At 39.3% G+C, this 17074-nt stretch overlaps 2 protein-coding genes across 2 annotated transcripts in view; both read left to right on the plus strand.

The window, feature by feature from the left end:
- The window catches only part of LOC107668891 (serine/threonine-protein kinase LATS2-like), a 17329-nt gene extending 6994 nt beyond the window's left edge, over positions 1-10335 (plus strand). Inside the window, 7 exon segments of the mRNA XM_016460938.1 lie at positions 3321-3453; positions 3548-5076; positions 5238-5442; positions 5445-5789; positions 5921-6103; positions 6207-6313; positions 6780-10335. Of these exon segments, the coding sequence (XP_016316424.1) occupies positions 3321-3453; positions 3548-5076; positions 5238-5442; positions 5445-5789; positions 5921-6103; positions 6207-6313; positions 6780-7310 (3033 nt within the window). The 3' untranslated portion in view covers positions 7311-10335.
- Positions 10336-11648: 1313 nt separating this feature from the next.
- The window catches only part of xpo4 (exportin 4), a 49443-nt gene continuing 44017 nt past the window's right edge, over positions 11649-17074 (plus strand). The window contains exon 1 of the mRNA XM_016460921.1: positions 11649-11786. Coding sequence (XP_016316407.1) covers positions 11721-11786 — 66 coding nt within the window. The 5' untranslated portion in view covers positions 11649-11720. The remainder of the gene's footprint in view (positions 11787-17074) is intronic.

The raw sequence follows: 17074 nt of genomic DNA on the forward strand, positions 1-17074 counted from the left end.
GGGGGGGGGGGGGGGGGGGGGGGGGGGGGGGGGGGGGGGGGGGGGGGGGGGGGGGGGGGGGGGGGGGGGGGGGGGGGTGTAGGAAGAAGATGAGTATGACATGTGTTGTGGATTTGTGGTTTCGAGCTTAGGATATGAAAAGCTGTCTGCATACATCATGCATGTGATGCTTGTGTACTTGCGGAATATACATGATATGATAAATGTCTAGTGCAGTGTTGGCATATCGCATTTGCACATGATCTAAATGTTTATATTAGCCTTCTTGCGCAACCCAATTTGTCCAGGATCTTGAACCACAACTGGTCAGTGCTGTGCATTTTTACGTTAAAGTCAACCTGAAACACTATTCGACTTTTGTTATGTGAGTGGAACAGAATATTTAACAAGAACTAATGTAGAACAGGGCTTGATTTTTTTTCTTTTTTCTTCAGGAGTTGATTACATCACTAAAGGTGGGCAACATGTATCAGTGGTTGGTGGGAAGGGGCTGAAAAGTAAGAGGTATTGAGGACGTCATCCAAAAAGAAGAGCAGAGCAAGTTATTGTATATAAAAGATTACAAAGACATATGTTTTTCTTAAATAATAAACTTTATGTCGGCGCCGACATTCTTGTGGGCGGTGCGCTGACCTATAACGCGATTACATTGTGGGCATCCCGAGTTCGAATCCCTGCTCGAGGACATTTTATCAGTTCATGCATGGCCAAAGATTTGAACCCATGACCTTGGCATTGCTAGTGCTATGCTGGGCTGTTTTAGCTACTGTTTGAGCTATTTTGCTACTTTATGTATGATGTTCCACCTCTCCATCCACTGATGATGATGCCCATCCAGTCCTTATCTCAGAGTCCTCCATATGGCTTTCATTACCATGTTCAATGGTGGAACGTGTGAATTTGGGTCAAAGTGGAAGCTCTTAAAAATGAATAGTGATGGAATATAGTTATGTAACTTTATTCAAGAAGACTATAGACCGTTTACTTTTTAAAGTATGAGTTTGGGAAAAAAGGAGAAAGAAATGTTTGTGTTTCTGTGTGGGTACTTACCGACACCACAGTCAGAAATTGAATGTCTAGTGTAGCATTGAGGCTTGTGGTCATGACAAGGGTGTAAATACAAACGAGATATTTTGGGACCAACCAAATGAACGCTTAAGGCACATTGGAACCGAATGATCTCAAAAATAAAGAGAGGAGGAGGGACAATTTAAAACGAGATTGAAGCATAGATTTCCACATAGCTGGAATTCTTGCTTGCTGGCTCGTGGAATGTCCTGAACATCTGTCGCCATGACAGTGGAGGTCAGAGCTGAAACTCTGACCTGAGGCCAAACCAGACCCAGCCCTTCCCGAAACCAGACTGAAGTCCATGTTGGATTGTTGTGTGTGTGTGTGCGGGTTTTAAAGAGGGAACGAGAGAGTGGCGCCTTTAAATCACCAAGGGGGACGAGAAGGCACACACCCTTGGAGCGGACAGTGATGGAAGGCAACAGAAAGCCATGGCACTTCTGAGAGCAGCGATCACAGACAAACAGCGTGTGCTCGGAGTATTTCCCGCGTGTTTTGTACAGTTCCGACTGTGTAAGCTTTTAGACAAACTGATGGCAATACACAGAGTAATCTAAACAACTCTGGGAATGTGTAGAATGTGTGTGGATGTGGCACTGCGTACTGAGTGTGCCCAAGGTTAATAGCTGCTTGTGTACCATCAGTGTACGACCATTGATTTTTACTCTGTCAGTGCCATCTAACCAAAACTCTGGAATAGTCATTATCACTCTAACTTTGTCATAGTTTCATAATATGAAGCTACTTTGAATGCATAGAAGACATAAACAGAAGTATGTGCGGAATTAGGCACTTATCCCCCCCATTTTCCATGGCATGCTTGGTGCAGTATTATGTTTGACCACTAGAGGCAGTGTAACACAGCTTGCTGTGGTTCTGTAGAATTTGGTTTGGGCAGAATGTCTTCTGAATGAGGTCATATGCCATTCAAGGGGATTTCCTCATATAGTGTGGGTCTGCTCACAGAATATTGTACATGTCTGAGTTGTTTTATTTTAAATTGTGCCGTCACAAAATGACATTTAAACAGAGTTGTTGCATGGTGGGTAATCGTGTAAAGATTCAAGTTTAAATTAAATTCAATAAATGTGTTCCTGTGGCTCAGGGGTAGAGCATTGCATTAGCAGCGAAAAAGGTCGTGGGTTCAATTTCCAGGGAACACACATACTGGTAAAAAATGTATATCCTGAATGTACTGTAAGTCGCTTTGGATAAAAGTGTCTGCTAAATGCATAAATTATTATTATTATTAATTATTATTAATTAAATTATTAATTATTAAATTATAAATAATTTACATTTTTGTAATATTTTTTATTACTTTGAATTTAGTATAATTATCAAAAATGAAGAAAAATAAGTTTAAAATTAAAATTAATGTTCCATAAGTTTTACCATCAAATCTATGAATCATTTCAAGGGTCACACAGTGTGATGTGTTGTCAGATGTGCCCAGCTCTGGTCATAGTGCACTTGTGGGCTGGCACAGGAAGGAACTTGTGCTAACTTGCAGAGGAAGCAGCTGCAGGGAATGTTATTTTAACAATTATCTGCTGTGTGTGTATGTACTATGGCTTGATTTATATTTACGTGCATGTTCATGTGGACATATGTGTTTATCTAAATAACTGAAGTGCATTAAGGTCATTTTCCATAACCAGTACAAATTCCAAAACTGTACGATACCAATTTTGATTAAAATATCTGTCAAGCTACATACATTCCTTTTGCTCAAGAACATACATTCCTTTTTTGCTCAAGAATGTTAACTAAATTAAACTAGAGCATTGCCTTTTAAGTGAAGGAAGTCTGACTTTGCCTAAAATGTAAAAGAAAATTTAAAAAAATGTTAAAAAATGTTTTATATAATTTTGGCTCTATTACAAGTCTCTCCAGTCATGAATTTCTCTGCAAATGAATCTGCACTTGCTGGTTGTCCTACATCGGATGTGGGATATTTGTGGGAATTTAGTAAAAGTCATGGCCTCAGTAGCTTTGCTTTGCTTCACATAGTGATTTAATCCAAACTGATCTCTGTGGTTATAACAAAGAGTGCCATGCCTACAGGTAGTTGTAATATCGTCTTTAAAAGTACTAGTAGTATTGAATCTCAAGTACCTTTTTAAAAACCTTATATAAGTGAAGTAGTGCCTCATTTGTGCATGATGACAGGAAATGCATTGTGAAAACCAAAAAAATGAATGCATTGCTTATTTTCTGATAGTTCTCTGCTTGAATTTCTGAAACAGGAAATGGCAGTCCGTGCCCTAAAACAGACTGGCAGCCGTAACATTGAGGCAGCATTGGAATATATTAGCAAAATGGGTTACCTGGACCCTCACAATGAACAGATTGTACGTGTCATCAAACAGACTTCCCCAGGTATGTGCACACTTTAAAAACATATTACTATATTCATTTTATGAATGATGCACTGACTTTAAGCTCAAAATGACCCTTTTTAAATTCACTACAGGAAAAACTGGCATGCCAAATTTAATGGACCACAGAGCGGCAATGGAGGGCACTGGGGATGGTGCGATGCCACCTTATCACCAAATGGGAGCACCACTGTATGAGGGAGCTGGTTATGGGGCTGAGGGTGAGATGGCTCGTGCATACATGGGTGGACCACCTGTCATGAACTACATGCCACCGCCTGCCAACACTTCACAGGGTCCTACCATGGGAAACCCAATGGGTCGTCCTGCAAGTATGGGTGCCTACTCCACAAACATGGCTCCCCAAAATAACCCTGGGAACCCTATGTACACCCCTGGCCCAGCCCAGCAGAAAGGCTACCCTGGTGGGATAGACCAGGCCATGATGGGCTACAGTGTGCCTGGACCACCCATGCAAATCCAGCCTCAGCCCTCGGGAGGTCCTGGCACTCATTATGACTACAGGCCTCATATGATAGAAGCCTCCAGCTACGGGGTAAAACGAAGTGCTTCTTTCCAGAATAAGATGACCCCGCTAACATCCGAAAATTATGTTAATATGCCAGGCAAAGGAGCAATGGCCCAAAACGCTGGTGGCTACCCTCCTAACTTATATCTTCCACCACATTCACACCCACGCCAAGCCAGTCCCACCTCACACCAGGTTCACATGATGCAGCGCTCCCCTGGAGCTATGGGTGGTGAGTTTTCTGATGTTCCTCAAGGCCTCCTCACTCCTTCCAGGGCCAGTCTAAACCTCGACCTCTATGAGCATCACTGGCCAGGAGCCCAAGGTCCTGAGGGGACTCCTCCAGCCAGGCAGCCACAGGGGCCCTTTAGAGGGGAGGTACGTGTCCCCAGTAGGACCAATTCTTTCAACAACCACCAGAAGGTGACTGTGAGGCAGGCATTGCCTCCTGCAGCTAGTGTTGCTGGCAAGCAGGATGCATCTTTGGGTCCGCCAAACACAATAACTGCAGTGTCCTCTCCACCAATCCAACCACCTGTTAAGAGTATACGGGTCATGAGGCCTGAGCCGAAGACAGCAGTGGGACCATGCCATCCAGGGTGGCTGAGTGCACACGCCCAGGATGCACCAGAGTCTCATGGATACATGCCAGATGAGAATTTTACTCTGGAGCCCAATCAAGAACACCGCTGTCCACCTCCACCCTACCCCAAAACTATACTGCTCCTGCCTGGATCTGGACCTGGAACTGAGCCTGTATCCCTGGAGACTGGAGCCATGGGTGGATTTCAAGATGTCAATGCTACAAGTAGAACAGTCCAGAGTGTCTCAGTAGGAAAGCAAGAGGAACTAGTCTCCAAAGACAAAGTGAAGACAGGCAAAGGCGAGAAGGCAGTGAAGGATAAGAAGCAGATTCAAACCTCACCTGTGCCTGTGCGAAAGAATGCCCGTGATGAAGAGAAGCGGGAGTCTCGCATTAAGAGTTATTCTCCCTTCGCCTTTAAGTTCTACATGGAGCAGCATGTGGAGAACGTGATGAAGACCTATCAGCAGAAACTCAATCGCAGGATGCAGCTGGAGCAAGAGATGTCCAAGGTAACCAGTGCTAGAACTCCATTAACCGAAAAATACACAGATCGATAATTTGCATTCCAGACAATTGTTGTGTTAATTGAGTGTTCAATATCGAGTTTAAATGTCATTGCATTATTGTTATTAAATCAAGCCACCCTCTTCTATCTCTTCCACTCCTCCAGGCTGGCCTTTCAGAGGCAGAGCAGGAACAGATGAGAAAGATGCTTTACCAGAAGGAATCCAATTACAACCGACTACGACGTGCCAAGATGGACAAATCGATGTTTGTCAAAATCAAGACACTCGGCATTGGGGCCTTTGGTGAGGTGTGTCTTACACGCAAAGTGGACACGGGGGCTCTGTATGCCATGAAGCCTCTACGAAAGAAGTGAAAGCAGAACGAGACATCTTGGCAGAGGCTGACAATGAGTGGGTAGTCAGGTTGTACTACTCATTTCAGGACAGAGACAGCCTGTACTTCGTTATGGATTACATTCCTGGAGGAGATATGATGAGCTTGCTGATCCGTATGGGGGTTTTTCCAGAGCCCTTAGCCAGGTTCTACGTGGCAGAACTAACGCTGGCCATCGAGAGTGTGCATAAGATGGGCTTCATCCACAGAGATATCAAGCCGGACAACATCCTAATTGACCTGGACGGACACATCAAGCTGACTGATTTTGGTCTGTGTACTGGGTTCCGTTGGACTCACAACTCAAAGTATTACCAAAAAGGTAAGGGACTTGAAGAAAAGGTGATACTCACAGCTTTTAGCTGTTTGAAAGTGGCCTAAATACTGTTGCAGTGTTCACCAAATCAAATTAATTGGTTGTCTTTACTTTCTCTCTTTGCACTGCTTGAATAGGGAACCATATCCGGCAAGATAGTATGGAGCCGAGTGACTTTTGGGATGATGTGTCTAACTGTCGTTGTGGTGATCGGCTGATGACTTTGGAACAGCGGGCAACTCGACAACACCAGCGTTGCCTGGCACACTCTCTGGTGGGCACTCCAAACTACATTGCCCCTGAGGTGCTTTTGCGCAAAGGTACGGAGTGCACAAAGACAACCGGAAATACAAGCTAGTCACTAGGAAGTGCCGTGTTTATAGATCTCTTCTCCTGTTAAGTGTGATACTTTCTAATGTGCAGGATACACACAGCTGTGTGACTGGTGGAGTGTTGGAGTAATCCTGTTTGAGATGCTGGTTGGCCAGCCACCCTTCCTTGCTCCAACCCCAACGGAGACGCAACTTAAGGTAAGAGCTCTGTTTGCATTTAATTAGGTCTCTTTGCTTACACAGTTAATGTAAACCAGTGTGTCCAGTCCTGCTCCTGGAGGGCCAATGTCCAGCAAAGTTTAGGTCTAACCTGACCTAACACATTTGAAAGTTTCTAGTAATCCTGAAGACCTTGATTAGCCGGTTCATGTGTTTAATTAGGGTTGGAGCTGCAAGATAGTGGTTCTCCAGGAGAAGGATTGGACAACCCTGATGTAAGCAGACTAGACGTGTTGTCTTTGGTGGAGTTATAACTTTTTGGGTTTTATGGAATTGTGACAATAGGGAAGAGGCACTGCTAACTTTGATGTCGTCACCTCCACAGGTTCCTTTTTTTTTAGGGCTGAAGTAAAGTAGACAGCTTGTCTTTGGTAAATTTTTACATGTTTGGGATATATGGAATTGTGAAAATTAACGAATAACGTTGTTGTCATCACCTCCACAGGTGATAAACTGGGAGAACACTCTGCAGGTGCCTCCACAAGTAAAACTGAGACCAGAGGCAGTTGACATCATTGGTCGACTCTGCTGCTCAGCTGAAGAGCGTCTGGGAGGAAACGGGGCTGGAGAGATAAAGGCTCACCCATTCTTTGCAGAGATGGATTTCTCCAGCAATCTTCGTACACAACCTGCTCCATACAGACCGAAGATTGCCCACCCCATGGATACATCCAACTTTGACCCTGTGGAAGAGGAGGGGGGTCCAGGGGCCTGGAGTGACAGTGGAGACAGCACCCGCACTTGGGACACCCTCTGTTCTCCTCACGGCAAACACCCTGAGCATGCCTTCTACGAGTTCACCTTCCGAAGGTTTTTTGATGATAATGGCTGTCCATTCCGTTATCCCAAGCCCCCCGAGGCAACGCAAGACCTGCCCAGCAGTAGTGGGGCTGGTGGCCTGAAGCCTGAGCTGGAGGAGGAAGAGGTTCATGAGGAGGAAGAGCAAGGGGAAGGGTGTGAGCCGGTTTATGTGTGAGAATGTTGGATCGGGTGTTCATGCTGCTCTGCCTTTACCCATAGAGGACCTCGCCAGTTAACACGCTGCATCTCCTACACTTCCTTTTAACCCTACTTTTTCTTCAGGGTGTTTTTGTACAGGTTAAATGCATGGAAGAACATCAGAAATGGAGTGCAGAAAGTTCCATGTGAAATGTGTTTATTCCTCCAAAAGCATTATGCCGTATCCTTTGCCTGTTAAAAAATGACTGAAGCTCTGACCTGGGACCAAGGAAATACACGCAGCTTAGTTCATGGGGACGTTGGTGTGACTGATAAAGTTGGCTACTCTCCTATGAGAGCACAAAAACAGATGCGTGTAGCTGCAGCTCTGTGGTTTGTCAGTCAAACCACTCTACTCTTATGGTTAGTGTGGTCTGCGCCGACTGTGCCCCATTCCTTGATTCCACTGGGGGAAAATATCCCAGTCTTACGTCATATTTTAACACTTCCTTCACCTCTCTCAGCCTGGTGATGCTAACACAGCCATTCCAAACACCAGAGGTCATGGTGAAGGATCAGAAGAGAGCTGGGCTTGGCATGGTGGCTCTAGGTCAGGTTGCGATTAGGAGATATGCCAAGAGCAGAGAGAAACATCACAATTCTCCTCCATAGTGCAATCCCACAAAAATATAAATGCTTATACATGCAACATGCTGTCAGTCACAACTGTGGAGGTTTGTGGTTTTATAGTAAAATTCAGAAACATTTTCTGAAGTATGGAAGCCAGATTTGCAGATGTCCTACCGTATGTTCCCAGTCATTTTCACTTCATTTATCTAAAACAAAAAATATGTTTTAGAAGATTTTGTGGCACCACCAAGTGGTTCAAAGTGACACCGTAAAGTGTCATGCGGATTCTTTTAAAGATTTAACTTCTACATTATGAACTGACAGTATTAGGTCACTTCTTCATGCAAAGTCTGTCCAAAAGATCATGCAGTATTTTGCAGTTAATACACTAATCGCAGCCTTTTTGTAAATATTATACAGTTATACATACTTCATGACTTAGGTCAAACGGTGCTCTCAGATGACACAATATTGAGACAAAATATTTTACGTACAGTCAGCACTTCAAGAACATGGGATCTTAAAACTCCCATTATTGTTAAAGGTTTTATATTAACTTCTTTTAAATGTTAAACAACCCATTACGTTAGAGATAAAAAAATATGCAGAAATATGCATGGTAAAATTCGTTCATTCAAATGAAATACCACAAAAAACATTGCGATATTGACATTTTTATTTTGCGTTAAGTGTGTTAGTTTAGTTGCCGAAGTACTGTTTTATTCATTTGATAACAAACACTTATCTCACCTGGCTTGATTTCTTTTGTTTTAAGGCTTACTAAACCTGTTCCCAATAGTTGCTTTACATTCATCTGCTGCTTTAAATGTATCTAAGATGTGCGCCACACATTGTTTTTAGAGGTGTGCTGCAGACATGCAGCTGGACATCCAGAACAAATCTGCAACATAACAGTTTTCAACTTTACAAAGTTACAAGAGCTGGGTCTCCAGCTATTTCCTTTTCTTGTTATGCCGAAGACTTCATATGCTTTTCATTGTATAACTCTGTCTGCTTTATCTTCTTCCTGTTTCCCAGAATTCTTAATTGCATTTAGTTTCATAAGAAGATCTTAAAAAGTCAGACGGGTGGTTTTTGTTGTGTGTGTTCATGCTCATCCAGATCCACTGGAAATGATCTTGTCTGTCGCCATCAGTGAACTTTGAAACAGAATCATTAGAACAAGTGCAAAAATGTTTTGTCATCGAGGCTGCTGCTGCACCATTTCAAAGTGACCACACAGTACAGTATTATAACAAGACAGTCTATGACTGAAATGTAAAGAATACTCTGAGGCAGAAACCTTTAAGAAATGGTGAAAAAGTGGCAAAAGAAAAGACAAATGTATCTGATGGTATGACTATGTGCAATACAGAAAATACATTATATAGTTTTCTAAATACAACAAATAGCCTTTATAACTTTAAAACTGAATTATGCTATCTTAAAGTATATATTATATTGATTTATATATTTTCAGTATAGTTTCATGACCCAATGCTGCTTATTGTTATTAATATTAGACTATAAAGTATCATTATCATCATACTTTCATTTATACTTTCTCTCTCTTTTTGTATAAAGTGTGGTTTTGATTGTCAGTGTGATTGATCTGGTGTAAGACAAACTGTGTGCCTTCTAATGAATGTGTGGGTGTGTGTACCATGTGCTGATCAGTATTTCAGGTGAAGATGGAAAAGGCCTTCGCTTCTTGCTCTCAGGCCGGTCCTGGGTGGAAGAGAGAGGGTGTTTTTGGTGGGATAGCTTGAGAAAGACAAAAAAGAAGCAAGAATGGATGATAGTCATTAGGACTCTGAAGGACATGTATATGGATGTCTTAGCAGGATGAATATGGAAACACGTTGTATGCATTTGATCAGTGATAAGGATCGTTTTGAATTTCTGCATGAAGTCCATTTAATATTGTCTTTCTGAGATCTAATCATTTGTGGTGATAATGTGTCACTGCACAAAATGTTCTCTGTATTAGTTATTATCTCTCAAGCTGATTGACAATCATGTGGTTACATGCTTGCAGTCAATATTGTCAAAAATCCTGTACGACCGCTGACTGAAAGAGCTTTAAAAAAAAACAGCCGATGATGATCAATTCATATTTGTTTTATATATTGTAGCAGTACGATCACTCCTAAAAGTTAAGTGAAACCTTAACAAACATATTGTAATGTAAACGTATATACCAAGTCAAATTGGTATCATGACTTTGGTCCACTCAAACAAGTTGATTGAGCTCCATGGAGTGTGAAAGCAAGTATGGTAGATGTTTTGCTACCCCATATTCGTCAGAATGGACCACTCAGTGAAAAAGCATGAGCTTTCTAGGAATCTCTCAGAGAGTCAGGTTTAGGGTCTGAATGTAATGCGTGTGTTGTGCTTAGGATGGATTCTGTGTTTTACTTTTTTTTTTTTTTTTTAAATGTTGACAATCTTTGACTGTATTTAGAATTGTGTGATGATGGGACTTTTTCTCTAATGTATGTTTTTGTATTTTAATGGATGAATGTTGACAATCTTTGACTGTATTTAGAATTGTGTGATGATGGGACTTTTTCTCTAATGTATGTTTTTGTATTTTAATGGATGAATGGGTTGGGACTTTTTGACGTTTGTAATCTTTTAACTGTATTATATAATAATGTTACTATTGAACATATATTTATACAGATATACATATTTTTTGTGTCCCTTTATTCTTATTTTTCTCTTTTCTGAGCTAACTTTTGAACCCCCTTGTCTACAGTATTACAGACAGTATGCATTTGGATTTATATCTCCTTTTTTACATGTATGTATGAATTGAGAATGTTTAAGAAATGCTTTCGCTGTCCTCATTTGTAAATGTATGTCTAAATTAAATTAAACAAATCATCCTCTTGTTTTGTGTGTGTGTGTGTCACACCCTAGATATTTTTAGCTGATGTAACACATCAGAGCATGAATTTCTTTATTATTAACCCATTTATTTCCAGCAATAACTTTGTCACCAAAATTTACTTTTTATTATATTTTAAGTTTGAAGTCAGTGAAATTACAGTTATGATTACATACAGGATGAATATTTTTTACATCATGGCTGATGTAAACTCTTGATGAGGTCTACGTATATCAAAAACGTCAAAATACAGATACTTCATGCATATAACAATCGAAATGGCCTATTATTAAGATTGTGATGCGTTATTCTAGAGAGAACAATGATTACAATAATGTGAATACCACTGTTGTCAATTAGTATAAAAACAGATTAGTTGTGATTAGTATCAAAACCTTTTTTAATAATAAAACTGCATATTTCTAGGTATTATTACATTAAGTAAAAGTGCAAATAAATGATGCATTATTATCATTCCCTATCCACAACCACCTAAAAGTAAAAATATTGTACATTTATTTTATAATCAGTTTTGACTTGGTAATATTCCAGCAGTCACAGATGTGAATAATAATGCACCTGATCACATAACTGATTTTTATGGGAATAAATTGGTTGAGTTAAATACTAATAAGATAAACACTAGCAGTAATTGACAGTGCTGTCTACAAATTCAAGTGTCTACATCAAATGCAATCCTTAAAATGAAAACAAACACATATGAATTCAATTAAAAACTAAAAGTCAGATTTTACCTTTCAACAAAATGATTAAAAGGTATAGCACATTATCATGTAGGCTATTACATAACCTTTAAGGGGACATCAGTGCTGTCTGCCAAAAAGTGCCTGCCTGTGAACTCACTGGCCCGAAGTGCTGCTTAATCCCACAATGCAGTGCATGGCGCGTCACTGAAGAACGACCATGATGGCGGCGGTCGGTGCACCAGAAGTGATTTCACAGCTGGAAAGCGCTGCCAAAGTTTTAATGGTGAGCATTTCGCCGCCGTTTTCACATCTCGGTCAGTGTGCTGTTAGCTCGGTGTGGAGGGTTCACTCTGAGGGAGTCTTGCGGCTCGTGGTTTAGCGGGGAAAGTCTCGATAAACGCGGAGCGGTGCGTGGCGCAGTGCTCGACTCTCTCCATCCCGCTAAACCCAGCGCAGCCACCATCACCTTCATCATCCTCTTCATCACCTCCGCCTAACAGCACCGCTCCGGTGACACAGTCAGTGTTTGTAATGATCGCTGTGAGCTCAGGTGTTGTGTCTCAGAGGCCTAGTTTGATCCTCCAGCCTTGTGAAAGCGCGCAGGATGAGTTGAAGTGTGTCTGCTGGAGTTTCTCCATCAGCTGCTGTAGTTACACACGCTGTTGATTCAGCCTCATGTTTGCTCAAGCACATGTTTAGCAAGACTTAAGGAGACCAGAGACAAAAGAGAAACTTTTAGCTTCTTGTTTATCTCATAATAACCCCAATCCTTCATTTCTGCCGTTAAAAGAGTTGACTAGCTACATAGTGGGCTAGCTTAAAGTTGAGAGCAGGACATGTGCAGTTAGATGATGGCCTGTGCAATTTGCTAGTATTGTCTCAGAACCTGTCTAGACAGCATTTCTGGGAATCATTTGGACAGAATGATATGAATTGAATGGTGTGTGTGGTTGTGTAAAGTTACTGCAATGGTAAAATCTCATGGCACTTTTCATAAGTTTTTCCACTTGAAGCTTAAAGAGTGAAAATGATTCTTGATTTTCAACTCAGTGTTTTTATTTGGTGAATCGGCTAGCCTCTAATAGTCTGTGAAGCTTTTAGTCCAGTGTTTTCATCTTAAGTTCACAAATAAAAACATTTAGTGTTGTTGCAACTGGATTTAGCTGTATTTTAATTGGAGATATTGATATTTATAGAGAAGGGTGGCCAATTTATTGCAAGCGTATGGCATAAATTGTTGGTATTAAATAGGAAGTACATTATATATCGACAAGGCTGTGGGTGAATTTTGAAAATGACACCAGGAACAGCGTTCACGTGTATTAATTTAGTGTGGATACCTAGTTAGCAGCCAATGCCAATAATCTTAAACTGTTGCCATCCTAAAAAATAGTTTTCATATCGTTTTATTAATATTGTTAATGCTAGAGGTTTCTGAAGAAATTTTTTTTTTTTTTTTTTTTTTTTACAAAATGAGATTTAAGACAAATTATAAACGAAATGTGTCCTTTTATTATTGCTTGGACAAAATACTGTACTTGTTTTTGTGAAATTGAAATATAACACTATAATAATATACTAATATAGCACTTGTAAATTATTGCTCTTTTGGTGGTTTTGATTGCTTCTATTGTTCTCATTTGTTAGTCTCTTTGGATAAAAGCGTTTGCTAAATTACAAAATTTAAATATAATTTAAATGTAAATAACAAAACTAAATTGAAATTTTAAAACAAGCCCCAAATCAAATAAATAAGTAACATGCGATATGTTTAGCATCTCAACCGATTTGAATCGTCACATATTTAAATCGATTTTCAACAGGCTCGCGGTTAATCATTACCTTATCCTTCAGAAATCATTCTAATATGCTGATTTGGTTTGCTGAAACATTTCTTATTATCAATGTTGAAAACAGTTGTGCTGCTTGATATTTTTGTGGAATATTTTTTAAACAGTTTTTTTATAAAGTTTTAGTGGAAATAGATACTTTAGTGAAGCAGAAACATTGTCACTTTTGATCAATTTAATGCATCCTTGCATAATTTAAAAAAAAAATCTTACTGACCCCCAAATTTTTAATGGTAGTGTAGTGTGCCAATATAAACTGATGATGTGGAACGATCACATGTTTTGTAGTCTGAATGCTTTCTGTATTGGATTGGGATTATAAGCAGCTAGGTGTGCATCATTTACTGCCATGATATTTTTATCAAATATTTTTTTCATAAAATCACTCAAAATATTGTAAACAATTTTGCTGCCATTAGATTCAATCTAAAAAGGCGGTAAATATTTTAAAGGGCCCAAGTATATGTTTTTTTTTTTGTAATAATTAATAATTCTCTCCAATCGTCTATCATGAAGCCTGACCAGTCCTCCGCTGGGTAGATGAGTAGTTATGAAGTCAGAAAACTCTGGGTTTTGTCATGGTTATTTTTCAGCAAGCAGAAAGGTCAGACTCTAACAGTAGAGATCAGGTAATGATTTGTTGTTGTGGATCCCTGATCATCAGTCAGACTCACTGATGTCACTGCAGTCATTAGTTAGTAATTGTGTCATTACAGTGTAGTATCACTACAGTCGTTTATCATGATATAGAATCAATAGATGGATGAATTGATTTTAGTCTGCTAATAAGTGAGGATTTATTATCAAAATGTTCAACAGACCAGATTCAGTATTGCTAGAATGCATTTTTAGTCATTTATGTGAAAAGTGACATTCATATAAACATGTTATTTGCAAAACGTCAAATAAAAAAATGGAATATTTCTCCATCTTCATGACCAGATACTTTTGCTTCATGTTTTCTTTCAGGGTTCCATAGCTCTTCATGACCATACTGAACATCATTACGTAATAAACTGACCTTGTGTTGATATCACTGGGTGACGTTAAATAATAAAAAGCACACATGTGCATGTCAGCGCTTTTAGGGATGACTGTGCTGTTGTCTTTTGTCTACCAGGGGTCAAACCACCTTTATAAAAAACTACCTTCAGTATCTGTGTGAAGCTGAATGTGTTAGAACCCTAAATTAAATGCAGAAGAGAATGTTATCTGAAAAACAAATATACCCATTGTGTTTGTACCAGTCGGTCACAGCATCGCCACAAGGCATAATCTGACCGTGACTTTTGCGTCAGCTTGGTTTAAAGTGAATGTCATACTGATAAAATAAATGAAATTAGTAGATTAGCTTGTTACAGCCATAATGTTTTGTACAAATGGGTAATATGCAGTTAATATTTCATATCAACAAACGTCTCTATACTGTTCTCTGTGAAGCTTGGGTATACATGGATTCAGCCTGATCTTGATGCTGCTAAATCTATGATCAAGAGCTAAGCAATCAATATCCACAGGAGGCAGATAGCCTTTGAGTGAACAGAAGCATTAGATGGAGCTTAGAATATAAGGAGAGGTACAGGAGCTGCTGTATCTGCCATGTTGAACAGCTTTAAAAGAACAGTAGATAGTAACATTAAAGTTTATCACGAGTCACAACTGGTTTGGACTGAATCAGGGGTTTCAAGAAATGGACCCCTTGTTACAAATTGCATGAACGGACTGTTGCATTTTAAGCCTGACCAATAATAACATGAGTATAGTACATGGTTATTGTCATAGACTAAAACTGTTCTTTGTACTGTAAAACTGTAACAATGTCTTTGTTGTTATTTTAAATAAATATTAAATGAAATAAGTTGAAGCACTAAATTTACCAACTAGAAATAAATAACTAAAACTGAAAAATAAATAAATAAATAACAACTGAAAATACAAAAGTAAAAGCTAATTCATAATTTTAATAAAAACTATTATGTAATAAATAATACTAAAATAACATTGATGGAGTACCATATTAATGTGTAGTATTTCTAGTCTTTATAATGCTTATGTTGAAAAACCAAGAAGGAATGGCGCAAATGTAAAATAAAAAAAATACATTACATGAAATAATAAAAAAAAATATTTGAAATGATACTTTTTATACTTTATAAAAAGTGTAAAAAGAAATGGCTTCCATTACTTAAAATCAAGACATGACCAAGTTATCTACACTAGGTGCCGACTGGGTCACTCAAGATTACACACGGGTTTCTACTGATAGGTGAAGCTCCTTCTTTATGTAGACTATCTCATGCCGAGTTCCTTTGACTGTTAAACATATCCTGTTGGACTGTGATTATAATACTGCCAGAAAACACTTTTATTCAGAAACATGTTTAAGTGGAATATTTTGTAGCGCTAACATGGTGTTAAAAAATTCATAAACAAACAAAACATTGAAAAGTAATTAGAATATTCATAGGTGATGTACAGAGTGATACTTTATTACATTTTAACATGGGAGGGACATTGAAACATTTAGCAACTTTAGCTTCTTACCTTTAGCTTAGTAGAGTGTTTGTTTTAGTTTTCTTTTTTCTGTTTAATACATATTAGATTTTTTTCTCAATCATTAGTTTGTGATCAAACAGTAGTTGGTGGACCCTGCATTACATTTGTAGACCACTGCTGCACAATATTCTTGTTCACTCTTAAAAATAAAGGCTCCAAAAGGGTGTTTTCACAGCAGTGCCATAGAAGAATCATTTTGGATCTAAAAACCTTTCATGGATCAGTTTTATGAAACAAGAACCTCTTTTTAGTGTGAAGAATGTTTTAAAAATCTTAAGAGCTGTTTTTCGCTACAACCCTCTACATTGCGAGTAAATCACTCTCATATGCGACTAAATCTTCACTCTGGGCGACTAAATTATGTCTAATATTAGCCAATGGCTAATACATTCTTAGATTTTACTCGCCAGTGTGTGAGTTGGAGGCTAAGTATAAGTTTAGCACAGATATATTTTCACTCGCCGAACACTTTCTGACTGAGCGCTTCAGAGTTTCACTCTCTGTCAACTGATCTGTGATATTTCTCAGTTCATCTGAATGGATGCGCAGCGCCCCTGTATTTAACGTACCGTAAACTCTAGTGTGAAGGCGCTCGCCGTCGCGTTCTCACACGCACGCACAGAGAGAGAGTGAGAATTGACGCGCTGCATATAAACGATATTCTTTGTTGTATTTTCCTGTCAAAATAACAGCGTTCCTTTGGAATTCTGCGGCGTTTAAGAACTGCCGGGCTTTCAGATATTTAAAAAACTGTGCCATTTTACAAACATATATATACATATATATTATATATCAGTCTGGCAAGTAAACTAAAAAATGTACTAGCCAATGGCGATTCAATTGCCAAGGTGTCCGTAGAGGGTTGCGCTATAAAGAACATTTTGTGGAATGGAAATGTTAAAGATTCTTCATGGAACCATTGATGCCAATAAAGAACCTTTATTTGTAAGAATGGTCATGTTGAGTTTTCCATGGCATCAGACAGGATTGAGACTGTGGAGCAAATGAAGCAGAAGTCTGCAGGATTCAGAAAAGTTGACCGTGTGTAATTTAGTGGTTCTTGTAGCCTAGACTGATATTCTTCAACCAGCAGGTGGCATTTAATATTTACAGTGGGTACGGAAAGTATTCAGACCCCCTTCAATTTTTCACTCTTTGTTATATT

The sequence above is a fragment of the Sinocyclocheilus anshuiensis genome, unplaced genomic scaffold (genome assembly GCF_001515605.1).
Source record: "Sinocyclocheilus anshuiensis isolate Anshui unplaced genomic scaffold, SAMN03320099.WGS_v1.1 scaffold136, whole genome shotgun sequence".
In the NCBI taxonomy this organism is placed as follows: Eukaryota; Metazoa; Chordata; class Actinopteri; order Cypriniformes; family Cyprinidae; genus Sinocyclocheilus; species Sinocyclocheilus anshuiensis.